A 13,741-nucleotide genomic window follows, 5' to 3' on the forward strand; every position below is an offset into this window, starting at 1 on the left:
TATGAAGTACTGTGTAATAAGGAAATTTATGTAAATTCACACCTTGAAACAAAATAATGTTCAGCAGTATATGCAGTACCAAAGCAGAAACGATTCTTGATGAACTTAACTACCATTTCACTTCCAAACACTTTCTGCAGAGTCTGTGCAACTCTGAGGTGCTGCTCAGCAGCATGGGGAAGATGCCTACATTAATCACATGCTAATTTAAAATATGGTATATTCCAAATTCTACATGGACAAATTGAAGTCTACCTTGTTCCAAAAGTGTATTTTTCAGCATAAAGACTCTAAATGCATGAAGTAACTATTTAGCCATTATTAGTAAAGATAAGTAACAGTGAAGATACTTATGAATAACTTAGAAAGCCGACGTGTGCCTACCACAACTACACCTGCATCAGCCCAGACTGTAACAATCCAAAACAACTACAAACAAGTTAACAGAATTAGCAAGCTTTTATACTCAGCATTCACAGCCCACCAGACATCATGCCATGCTTCTTTAATTCAGTAAGAGTTAGAACCTATTTCTCCAGAAGAAATTTTAGTATGGTTTAGCATGAAACACAGAAAAACCTGGTATATAGTTACCAGTGTATTATGATTTACAGATAAAGTATACATTCATGCACGTCTTAAAATTAGAAATGGGCCAACTCTACAGAAACTAGGACCAAACATGTCTCTCTGCAGTCCTTGGCAAAATAGAGTTCTGGACTCTGTGATATGTGAAGAGGACAATCATGCAATCCTTCTGATCCTACTCTGACTCTAAACCAGGGCTCTGGCACTTGCCCTGCTCTTGTCAAATCACACTTGGCAACTCACTTGGATCAGAGTATTAATTCCAGCCAGTGAAAGAGACTCCCAGGCAGAAAAAATTGGAGAGAAACGTAACTGAAAAAAGGAATCCTGGATGTTTTATCCATCATCTATCTTAACTCTGAATAAACTCATGACCATGTCAGAATGCAAAGGGATAATCAAACTGCAGAGGGTACTGTTAATTGGAACATTCATAAAACTGAAGTTCATGTGGCTAATTCTAATCTATGTGTGCAAAACTAGGCTGTTTTCAGGAAGAAACATTGGAAAACCTATGGGAATGGGGACGTTCCTAAGGAAAAATCCCATATCTAATTTAAGGTCTATGATCCATGTTGTACTGCTACTGAAAGTTTAAATCCTGTTACTGTCAGCTAGCTTCTTTTTCCCCCCAATACAGTGTGCCTGATTAATTTTCATTCTTCATTGCCCTCCACAAATTTACTCTCATATACCAGAAACAGGAAATTTCCGCACAACCAACTGCAAGAGCCAGTGCAGCCATTGAAGGCAGACAGAGATATGCCACTGAACAGACAGCCAGGGGAGGCCAACCTATCCTGCAGTTCTGCTCACAAGGAGCATGCTGGGATCAACTAGGGTCTTTCCATTAGTCCTTAAACAGAGATGATGAGTATAAAAATGCTGTTAAACATATTTTTTGCCTTTCTGTGATTTTCTAAAGACAGGCTTCAGAATAGAAGGTAGAAATACAGATGTGATTGTACCACACGTTTTGAGGAAGAGGTATTTTCTTAGAATACAAAAATATGAGACATTTAAGTCAAGTCTTCACCTCTTAGAGATGCTGTGGAAAATTCTCATATGCCTTGCTTCTGAACAAGCAGCAGATTAAAACAAAGCTATGCTTTGTTTGCAAAATCCTGTCATACTGTACTTACAAAGCAACAAACCTACCCCTCCACATTGACTGAAGGTCACTTCATGGGATCAAGCCAAAAACAAAACTACAATGGCAGGCACTTTCCAGAGATTTTTATTAGTATGTTATTAGGCACTTAATCAGAAAGTATGAATAATGAAATAAGCGATATTTTTCTTCAGTTTAATCTAATTATTTAAAAAAATAATAAATTCATGTAAACAGCTCTGGCTGTGTCCAAAGACTCAGGACTGTATCTTACTTACTTCAGATTGTATGACTCTTATCAAGAAAAAGAGATGCTGTAGTGTCTTGGCAATGATGCCAAACTGACGACATCTCTCCAAAAAGGAGTCTAAAGAAGGATCTATTCTTCTCTGCAGCTTGCTCCAGAAAAGTGTCAGTTCCCTGCGAAGAGTTGAAAGCAGAATGTAAGAACATTGCAGATATACACAATTTGTGTAGCCACAGTGTGTCAGTTCAGAGCTGATACCAAGAAAAATGTGTTATTCAAGGACAGCACACACTTCAATTAGGTCCTGATCTCCAAGTGTCACCAAAGAGAACTGTTCCTATGCCATACTCCACCACCAGATCAAACCCCAGGGTATCTCCTGATATTTACTGGGGAAAGACACTGGCACTGGGATTCATCTCACTTAATGGACACATCTATAGCTGCACAGACTTCCTTTCTAGACAAGAAAAAGTCCCACACTTCCAGAGTCTTTACCTCTCACATAGAAATTTAAAATGGGTAAGATGAATCGTAATAGAAAGTTGCCACTTCTCTTCCAATAAACAAGCAGTTCAGCTGCTGACACCTGTAGTCAGGTGATGTGGCTGCCATTAAAAGGGCCTCTTACAGAGCCACCCTTTGCAAAGCATCATGTAAGGGATCTGTAAGCTGAAGGCTGTCTGCTGTCTCTGTGCTGATATGTGCTTTTCCACATGAGAGCACAAAGCCATTCTATTAAGCAATTTATTATACCCAAGGCAGCACAGCCACTTAAGGATACAACCTGTCACTTGCTGTTGTTCTGCCAGCACATGGACTGTCCAAAAGTAACAGAACCATAGGATCTGTATCTTTTGTATCACTTGAAAAAACTTTTCTTCTCTTCCTTTGGTAAACTTCACCTTTACTAACATATCCACTGTGTACATCAATTACACGTAGAGGCTTCTGACTGCAAGGTCAGTCACAGTTTTGAGAACCAACCATCAAGAAAATACATCCAGGACCAAACACCAGTGAGATTCTTCCTCTGAATTACTGCAATCCTACTCTTGAATGCTAAGCCTAGGGAAAGGTCCTGTCCTGGATCAGACCAGGGATATCATTTTATTGCACAAAAAATGGACACTGTTTACTGGTAAGTTTTGGGGTGGTTTTGTTCGGAATTTTTTGTCTGCTTTATTTATAGGCCTAAAGATGTAATTAGCAGCCTTTCATAGCCAGGAAGAGACAGCTGAGAAGTCAAGACAGACAGACCTATAGAAATAACATAGAAATTACCACATAAGCAGTATAACTCAAGACGTTAAAATTTTAAATGCTAAAACAGAACCAGAGAGAAGGAAAAAAAAAAAAGGGGGAGACACCCACAGTATTGGTAGTGTTTTCTACTGCCCTTTAACCCCTAAAAACTGAAAAAATGTAAAATTTAATTGAACATCAGGATGATTAACATGGAAGAACTTTATGAAGGGAAGCTTAGGCAAGGAAAGCACAGAATATATCACAGAATATGCAGAGTTGGAAGGGACCCACAAGGATCATCGAGTCCAACTCCTGGCCCTGCACAGGACCACTGCCAAGAGTCACACCAATGTGGCTGAGAGTATTGTCCAAAAACTGCTTGAATTCTGTCAGGCTTAGTGCTGTAACCACTGCCCTTGGGAGCCTGTTCCAGTGCCTAACCACCCTCTGGGTGAAGAACCTTTTTCTAATATCTAATCTAAACCTCCTCTGACACAACTTTACACCATTCCTTTGGCTCCTTGTCACTGGTCACCATAGAGAAGAGATTTGTGTCTGCCCCTCCTCTTCCCCTCATGAGGAACCTGTATACTGTAAGTATGAAAAAAAATTTAATTCAGCATTACCACAACAAAAGAAATTTGAAATACAGTTTATCACTCATTTTGCATGTGTATTTAGTACATTTATGTAGTTGGGAGCTGAGAGAACAGCAAGAAAAAGGCTTCACTCTGGATAACCTCTTATTCCCAAGACTTTTTGGCAGAGCACTAAGTTTTCAGTACTCGTCCTGTTCTCTCTTTGTACCACCTTTCCTGCAAAGCTAAAGTATGTTGCTGGAAGGGATCCTTAAGGATGATGATGTAGAAGTATTCCTCAGATAATTTTCACACATGAAGAAAAGCAAAAAAGGACAATTCCAAGCATTTGGGCAATTTTCCATTTCAAAATTGATGTGAGGCAGTGCTGAGAACAGAAGTATCTCCAGACAGACAGCTTTTTAGTAATACTTAGAAGTAAAAAAAAAAATTAAAGCTTACTAACATATCAGACCAGAGAGAATTTTTTGAAGTTGTGCTTAGCTCCAGTTAACACTTAAGGCTGCTTGTGCTAATGGTAAACGTAGATTATTTTATGGACTGATGAATTGCCTGGTTCCCTGGAGACTGCAGTCATCAGCTTGCTCAGAACCACTGCCCAGAGTAGCACTATTTCTGTGACAAAGTTCCAAATTCAGATGGTATCTTCAGTCTTAAAAGCAGTATTACATAACATTTTATGAATCTCAGCAAGAACCAGAGTAAAATTTTCCAACTTTGGTGAGGAATAACATACACAAACCTAAGTTTGCTTTCATCTTCAGCTGTGAGATAAAGCTTGACACCAAGAGCTCAAACTCACAGACCTTTACTGATCTCCTGGAGGTACCTACTTGAGGCTCCAGGATGAGCTGAGCTAAGCTATTGAAACAGCTTAACCTCTCCAAATATGCAAGAATCAGAGTCAGAAATTTGTGCCAGGCTGGGGAGTTACCACTGCACCATCAGGGAGATGGTGGAACACAGAAGACAGGAGCGAAGGGAGGTAGATTTTCCCTTCCTAAATTAAGAGTGATGTTACAGCTGAAGAGGTTTAACACCTTCCAGAAGCCCCAGTGTTGCACCTTCCCTGGAACTTTTCTGACCACTGGGTAATCAGCACTAATCTGCAGAATGCTATCTAGTTTTGGCTGGATAAGATAATGTGCTTACTACAGGTTAGAAGGGTCAGTCAGGACAACAAATAAGGCACCAAAACAGGGCTAGAATGGACCTTCTGCTCTCCAGCAGTAGCAAACTGTCAGGATTGGTTTAAGTATGAGTATGGTACCAAAGCTTCAGTTTTATCACTACACAATTGAAAATGAGAGAGTGCCAAACACATTTTTCCTTCACACTTGCAGGTCACAGCTGTCCAACAGGTCTTTTCATTTGTTTTAACCAGAATACTTTCAATTTGCATAATTTATACTGGTTCTCTCTGACACTGCATAAAGCAAGATTTGGAACAGAACAAGGGGAATGGGAGGACTCGCTGGCAGCCAGCAGGACTGCCCTGGCCAGCAGCATCTGTGACAGGCCAGCCAGGAGCTAGCAGAGAATCTTTCATCAACATACTGCTACTTTAAAGATCAAGAGGGACATGATTGCAGGAAACCATTAATTTAAGGATTCTCCAGATGACCGGAACATTTCCAAGTACACAGAAATGCTAGGGCTTGCCTGTTGACCCTAATCCGTAACAGTACAAAGGGAAGCTGACCTGCAAATGACTCTGTACCAGACAGTCTTGGCTTTTCTTACTCTCTGCTCTCCTCTCAAAGATCTCAGGTAAATGTTTTAGCCACCATTCAGTCCAGATCTATCAAATTACATAATACACCAGAAGTACACTACGAAAGATGATGAAAGCTTAAATCATTTATTGACTTGAGACACCATTATGTAGGTTTATGATTAAATACAAAAAAATTACATTTTCTTATAGCAATCAAAATCCAAAAGGTGTTAATGACATTGCTAGAAAAACTTCAAGTAGAATCCAAATCAGCAGATCAAGCAGAGTAAAATAACTGTTCAACTACGACCCTTTTTGATCCAGACAGGACCTTCTTTGAAGCTGTCCTGGGTAACCCCCCAAAAAGGTGTATTACGTATATTATACTCAATATCTGTGCTACAACAGTCTGCCCCAAATTGTAACTCTTTCTTTAAGACCTGGCATCTGGAGGTTAGGGGTGCCAGGTCCTTTTAAAGTTGGGATTGCTCTCACAGAAGCTCTCTTTCCTTTTTGTTCTTGTGGGGAAGCTGGGACAGCACAAGGCAGAAGCCTTCTTTTGTTCCTCTCTGGGCTCTGGAGGGAGTTGCTTCAGGTAGATCTCTGAGTAGCAACAGTAGCAACCCAAGAAGTTGCATTTTGCAATCCAAAACTGTTTCAGAGTGAATTCCATAAATATCCGTCCCCAGTGCAGAGCCAGAGCCAGTCAGGGCTGGGCCACCAGCCTTTCTTGGTGTTTAGCGAGTCTGTTTTCTTTGGTGTTAGCGAGTCTGTTTTCTTCCCCTGCAACCTCCTTATTGGGGTAGTGACCCAAAACAGCAGTGGTGACACCAGTGGACTCCAGTGGGTGACGAGGAGGCAGCAAAGGGCAGAACTGACCTCACACACGCAAGCACTGCCGCAATGGCCAAAAGGAAGCTCTGGAGGTCGACACTGCACATCCAGAGCTTCCCAGGCAAAACCAGCAACTACCACCTGCCACCAAAACTGCTTCATAAACTCCTACCTTCCCAGTTTTTTGTTCCAGGGGGAAGGTTGAGCCAAGCAGGGTTTGTCTGCTATCTTTGCCCTTTTCTCTCCACACAGGGTCGTCTGCGGAGGGCGCCATCTTGAGGGAGGGGTTTCTCTGCCATTTTGTTTCTCTTTTGTTCCCTGGAAGTCTGGGATTCAGCAACTTTGTATCTAGTGATTATCAGTGTCATTTTGTTTTTTAATGTTATTTTGTATTTGTTGATGTTTCCTTTTTTAAGTAAACTGTTATTATTTCACTTTTATCTTCTTGCATTCATTTGTCCTTATTGGTGAAAAAGGAAGTGGTTAAAAATAAAAGGGCAGGTAATTAATTATGGAGTGTCCACCCTTTAAATTGTCATAAATGAAGACAAAAGTGAATTGAGCAATTTCTGCCCCTTTAAAACCAGCAGCTGGTCACAGAAAAAAGAATGTCTCAGTTTATGTATTCAACTTAACTCATTATTTTAAGTATATATTTATGTTGTATTTAAGCCTATATAATGGCTTGCAAGCACCTGCTAGCATGTCATTCCTCTACATTAGCTTTAGCTGCAGGATGATACTAAATATCCATATTGCAGTGAGTCCATCTTCACATTTCCTGTCTTTCCAGCCTGCTCTGGCATTTGTCATGCTTTCGATGGAGCTTAGTTTACCAATGAAGAGAATATTACCTTATCTCTTTTCCAGAGTACTGCTCAAAATCAGCCCTACAGTGAGTGCCACAGTTTGTATGGAGCAGAGCTCCTCATTTTTGTTAGCCATAATGCATGCCCACTACATCTGTAACATGAAATATGGAATATCAGTCAAGCTGGCTGATCTGACAAAAGCAATCCTCCAAATTAAAAGTTTTATGTCATATCAGCCACTTGAATTCATCAACTTTGTGGCTAAATAATTTTTTGATCTACATCTGCCTCCAGGAACACAGGTGGAGGTCAGCGAAAAGGCCACTCCATTGAACATTGCCCCAACAGCAAGGCATCCTGACTTTTAAAATAGATTTATACAGTCTCAGAGTGAGAAAGCAGTCTGATGGTCAAGAAGTATTACACCAGTTTCACAGTACAGGAGTTCATCAGAAGGTGAACTTCTTCCATCTGTGCGCCAGCATCTTGGAAGCTTTGCTCTTCAGTTGGTCCAGATGGCATTGGCTGTGTCCAATGTTGTTGTACGAGGACTGCTAGGTACAGTACTAGAACTTCAATTTATACATCTATACAATGTCAGCATTACAATTAGACAGAAGACTTCATTCTCCCATCTCATCCCCAGGAAAGGTAGCTGGAACTTGAGAAGTCTGTCAGGACAGCAGCAGAGGGGGCGTGCTATGCATGGACAGGGCAGCACAGTTTGACCCAGCACCTTTCCTCAGAACGACTGAAAACAATGTAGACATAATGATGTGACACAAACCTGCTAACCTTCTGTAAGTAGGGACATACTTATGTTGCTGGACTGCACTTCCATTTTTATTTTCAAGCCTTCACTGCCTGTCACCTAGGCTAGCCAAGTTTAAAGCTGATGTGCAAGTTGCATGTTACAGTTGCACGATGTTTCGGGTAGCATTAGCCTCAGGTAGGCCTCACCTGGGAGTCAGACTGACACGGAGCTGAGTAATCTACACATCTGAGTTAGAGCTACAGGACTTGAAAATTGCATCCCAATGCTAAAGAGTTTCAGTTCAGACTTCATACTGCAAGCGAAAAAATCTACCCACATTTGTTGTCACAAAAAAGAAATGTTATTCTGTAACAATAGGTGCTACATCCTCAAGCCTGTTCTCCAGTCCCAACAGTCTGACAACACAAAGTCCGACCTCTTCATTTGCACCCTAGGGATACAGCTCTTAGAATGGAATATGTCTTCTTGGACAAAAGCAAGTAATATAACTTACCCTAGAAGAACTGCTGTTTGTTTCTGTCTTTGAAAAGAGAACATGGGGGTGACTCTAGCCTTGTACCTCTTTGGACACAATTCTACTCTAATCGCTAATGACAAAATTCTATAGTGAAAAACATCCTCTAGAACTTCAAGTGTGGTGAACTCTCCTGAGTTTCCAAAAGGTTAATTTCTTTCTACAAGGTATGCTTTGCTCAAAAAGGCATTTCTGGCCTTTTTGTACAGGATGACTGGACTAGACTGAACTGTCAAATCATCCTGCAGACACTGAAGTGCTGTAAAAACTTTTTAAAATGGCTTTAAATTATGGAGTAAATGAACAATGCCATAGCTAACCAAATCCAAATTCCCAATATATTCTCGAAATGTCTGGCCATGTAATCCCCATGTTTATCCAGACGGGGATTTAAATGGGAGAAAACTACATATTTAGCCATGCCTTGAAAGTCAAAACTACAAACCCATTTTCTGAAGGACAGAAACCAGCTCCTCTGCTTTGGCTCTACAAGTTTACCACTGCTGAAACAGAGGTGCAGAAGGTTCTGTATCTCCAGCCAGTTAAGGGGGCAGAGTTTTACTGTCACAATCAGGCCAAAATCTAGTACTACAATTCTTGGAGTTACAGAAATTATAAAAATATAAAAAGGCTCTTGGGGGGAAAGTGGGGAGAAGTTGTTACAAGCTGTTGCCTCTGCTCATTCCCAGTACTGACATCTCTGTGGAATGGGTGAAAAAAATGCACCAGACTTTCATGGGGCCAAATATTCCCAAGGGAGGAACAGACTGACAACATACACTTTGTGGAACCACAAAGCTAGGGGTTTAATATCAAGCCTGAGAGCACTGACCCACCACTGATAGATCGACTACCCCACAGAAGTATTAGTGTTCATGCCAAGAATGTGAGTGCTGTTTCACTTGTAAATTGTTTAAACATTACTTGTCTAACTGCTCTATTAGCATAGCAACTTGTGACAAAATAAGTAATTTTCTAGAAAGTGCTTCAGTCTGATGCATTTCTCAAGTAAAGGATAAATCCACCTTTTCTATATATTTTTGTACTATATTAGCTCAATTCTAGCCAGCAAGGAACAGTTAGCAGAAGCAGCAATACTTATACTTACCAAGAGCAATACACATTTGCTGTTTGAAGCTGATGAGTAAGATATGTTGTACAAAGAATAAATGCAGTGTTTTCTTGTCCCTCAGATTCCAGATTACATATGATGTCCAGTACCTCTTTGCAATCCACCTTTGCAATCTTTAAAGAAAAAGAAAATTAAAAAGAAAAGGCTAACTTTATTCTCAGTATGTTTACTAAAGAAATGCACATTTACTGTATCAAAGTCTAACAAATGCACAAATGAAACGTCTCCCGTACCATGCCACACCTTTCAGCTACAAAACAGTATGAGCAGTTCACCTGTTAAGTTCTGATCCCTCCTCAATATTAGTTTTCTTTGGGACAACCCTCCATTTTTGGCAGCTTAGCTAAATACTTGCATGCAGGCAACCATCTATCTAGAGCTTCCCATTGTGTCTCTCTGCACTTACAGGATTCTTGTGTTACTTTTGAAAATTAGAACCCAGGTCCAAAAAGATCAAGAGTTCTGAAAAAGCTGGCCTCTTGTTCTCTTCATCCCTAGGCGCTGATTCTGACCAACCACATTTCAAAACATGATGTTAGAAACAAAAGTGTTTGGAGTAGTGTGCTGATTTTAGCTGGGGTAGAGTTAATCTTCTTCCTAGTGGCTGATATGGGGCTGCATTTGGGATTTCTGCTGCACACAGGGTTGGTAATACAGAGATGTTTTTGCTATTGCTGAGCAGCGCTTAAACAGAGCCAAGGAAGCTGGGAGTGCACAGGAGGTTGGAAGTAGAAACAGCCAGGAGAGGTGACCCCAACTGACCAAAGGGATATTCCAGACCATGACATCATGCTCATTTTATACAGTGACGGGAAGAAGGAGGAAGGGAAGCGCATTGAGAGAGATGGCATTTGTCTTCCCAAGTCTCCGTTATGCATGATTGTGCCTTGCTCTCCTGGAGATGCCTGCTCATGGGTAGCAGTGAATTAATTCCTGGTTTTGCTTTGCTTGTGTGCGTGGCTTTTGTTTCACCTATTACACTGTTTTTACCTCTACCTACAAGTTTTCTCACTTGTACCCTTCTACTTCAGTCCCTGGTACTGCTGGTAGGGGAATTGAGCAAGCAGCTACAAGGGGCCTGGGTTTAGCTAGGGTTAAACCAGGGCAAGGAAAAAAAATCCCAAAGAAGTTCTGGAGCATCTATTTAAGGTAGTACATATCTGTATATCAAACCAGGGTGTCAGCTTGGATATAAGCCACAAACAGCAATTATGAAGAGCTTTTACTATTAAGACAACACTAGGTTTTAATACATTTTTCCACTGAATCTATTCCACTTCACAGAACAGACTGTGTTCTAGCAATATGTACTTTAAAAAGCTGTTGATATTATAAACATTTCAAACTTCTTGTTCATCACAAAAGACAATGACAGAGAACAAATAACAGGAAGTTAAACTAATTTTTGTGGACATCTCATTCAGCAGGAAGAGCAGAAGCAGGGATATTAACCCAGTTTAACATTCAGGCTTGACACTCGAGTTCATTGAGCAATGTCAACATTTTCTAGGATCCACTGACTTTTGGTGTTCAGCTTGAGACCCAGAACTGACCTCCTGCATCAGACATTTCTAGAGCAATTCACAAAATGCAAGGGCTTGCAGATATGTCAGTTTTGCATGTGATAAAGTAAAATACAGCAGATTTTGGGGGGGGGGGAGGGGGGTGGGGGCAAAGGGGGGAAGTTATCACTAACTCACCCCTGGCAAGAGAGAAACCTCAGAAAATTATTTAAGAGACAATGCTTTGCTGTCTAAGAGAAGAGACATCATTGATCCTTGCATGTCAAAGATAGTAAGCCCATACAGTATCTGTAAATCAAGCGTCACCTCCAGCAGGCAGGGGAGGGTTGAGAAGCGAGCCCATACCAATAGCCACATGACAGAATTGTGAAGATGTTGATCACTGCCCAGGAGAGAAAGGGGCTCTTGTAAGTAACAGGACACTGCTGCACACCATCTCCCCCCAACATTCCTTGCCAGCAGCACCTTTCTTACGCTGTCATCAACCTTTGGTACCTACAGCCACACAGGCCTTGCAGCTTGGGTGGGAAGTCTAAGTCTGACAGCTGGGCAACTCCAGCCTTCTCACAAGTCTCTCTCCACTCAGCTATTCCTATTCTTTATAGATAACAATTTCAATCAGTATATTTTAGAAAGCAAATTTAAAAAGCTAAAATTTAAATTTAAAGCTAAGTGACACAAACTTCTGTGCTTGATAATTTCCACAATTATACACTGCCATCTCCTCAATACTACAGCAAATATTCTTAAATACTGCAGAGGCTGCCTGCAGCAGTGTGATAGAATTCTGATCTTTCAAGTCTTGGGTTTTAGAAACACAAATATTATCAGTGCATGTAAGTATGGGACAAGTTTCCTTCACAGATCTGAAGGCAACATGGCAGGCTACCTGTGAGCTACTCGGCCAGACAATTACTTGACAGAGACCACGCTCATCACCAGTTCCATTAAAACAACAATCACTGAACACCACCACTCCTGTTTTAAAAACTACAAAATTAAAACCTATTTACTAGGGTTTCTGAGGCTACAGAATTATACATCTCATATTTTTAATAGTCATCAGTTATTCCTCGATCAGACTTACGCTGTAACAAGACCCAGAACTTCTGTTGTGCGCTGGACCAGCAGGCACACCACCACCTCCAGCACAAACACAGCCTGGCACTTGGAGTGACCTACAGCTACACAGTACATCAGAGCCATTCTCCCCTCATAGAAATTTGATTCTTTTTGGACGAAGTCACTTGCATTCAGGACATTAACTACTGAGTAAGCGACAAGGCAATTGGTTTCAACTCCCATTTATCTCAATCTTGGTCAATGATAATCCATCTCATTTCAGCTCTTGGGGTTTTTGCTTTTTGTTTGTGAGATCTTTTTTGCTGGGAGATTGCTTGTGAGATTTTTTTTTTAATATTTAAGACAAGAAGTCCAAATGCACATCTTGCAATCATCCAACATATCCAGTCAGTCACTTAAGTGACAAACCAGACATTTATTGAAGTCTTTACTAAACCTGAAATGCTGACCACCGTTATTCTGTTATAAACCCAACTAGCACAACAACTCATGGAAAGCTAGGAGACTACAGAATGAACACTGCTAAGATGTTTTAAATCAGAATTGTTGAAAAATGATGCCATCCCCCCCATGTTCGATTAACAAGCATGCCAGTTTATTCCTCAAAGTTATTCCAAAGAACACACAACCATGTAAGATTTGACTTGTCTTTGTTTTCTATGTTACCTTAGTTTGAAGGAAAAGTTGTAACATTACAGTGATATTTTATTTTTTATGTCATCATAAAGATTTCCTACCACTAACCTAAGGCTTCTACCATTTTTTAATAGGACACCATGTCGATACTCTTTATTTGGAGAAGGCCTCCAAAAGATGACTGCTTGTTTCACAACTGAATTTTTTATGAATGGGATAAGGGGCATTTGCTTAAATTGACTCCCCGAAGAGCTTTACTCGCTGACTTTGGATCAGTCTTTCCCAAAGGAATTCCAAATTAAACAAAACCTACTTTGACAATATAAGATGGCTATATGAAGCTCCTCTGTGTTCCAGCAAACACTCACACTAACATTCGACAGAAATGACCAGTTACGATTAAAACTCTCAATATGGCTTTAATTTTAACTGGTTGTTGCATTTCAAAATCCTTTTTTATTGTTACATGTGGCTGGCACTAGTCTTGCAGAGAAAACCGTCATAGACCATAGAAAATTTGGGGCTTCATGCTTTTGCAATAGTAAATCACTATGTAAGAGAACTGCTTTAATTAGCATTTTAATTGGTTCAATAAATTGGCAAATTCAAGCCAAACATTGGAAGTCTGACATGATCCTTAATTCTACTTTCTACATTCACACAGAGCAGCAGTGAACAAACAATTCTATAGTTATATTTCTTGTTACATGTGTGCCTCAGAATCAATTCAAGGTACCAGGAAGCACCAGAAAGGCAGGGAACAACTTTATATGCAGTGTGTATATATACACACACCCACATAGATGTATGTTATACACAGACATACATATACATGTGTTTACATACCTCTATAGATGTATGCACATACAGATACGCAGATACACTTGTGTGTGTATATATATGCTATTGCTTATAGATATAA

At 40.3% G+C, this 13,741-nt stretch overlaps 1 protein-coding gene across 5 annotated transcripts in view; it reads right to left on the bottom strand.

Moving 5' to 3' along the window:
* The window catches only part of RLF (RLF zinc finger), a 65,273-nt gene that overhangs the window by 9,562 nt on the left and 41,970 nt on the right, over positions 1 to 13,741 (bottom strand). For 2 of the 5 annotated variants that reach the window (XM_068994460.1, XM_068994461.1), the window contains 2 exons: positions 9,554 to 9,690; positions 1,978 to 2,119 (listed from right to left, as the gene is read on the bottom strand). In XM_068994460.1, coding sequence (XP_068850561.1) covers positions 1,978 to 2,119; positions 9,554 to 9,690 — 279 coding nt within the window. The other 3 variants (XM_068994462.1, XM_068994463.1, XM_068994464.1) reach the window with 3 other exon arrangements.

This window comes from Aphelocoma coerulescens, chromosome 23, assembly GCF_041296385.1.
Source record: "Aphelocoma coerulescens isolate FSJ_1873_10779 chromosome 23, UR_Acoe_1.0, whole genome shotgun sequence".
In the NCBI taxonomy this organism is placed as follows: Eukaryota; Metazoa; Chordata; class Aves; order Passeriformes; family Corvidae; genus Aphelocoma; species Aphelocoma coerulescens.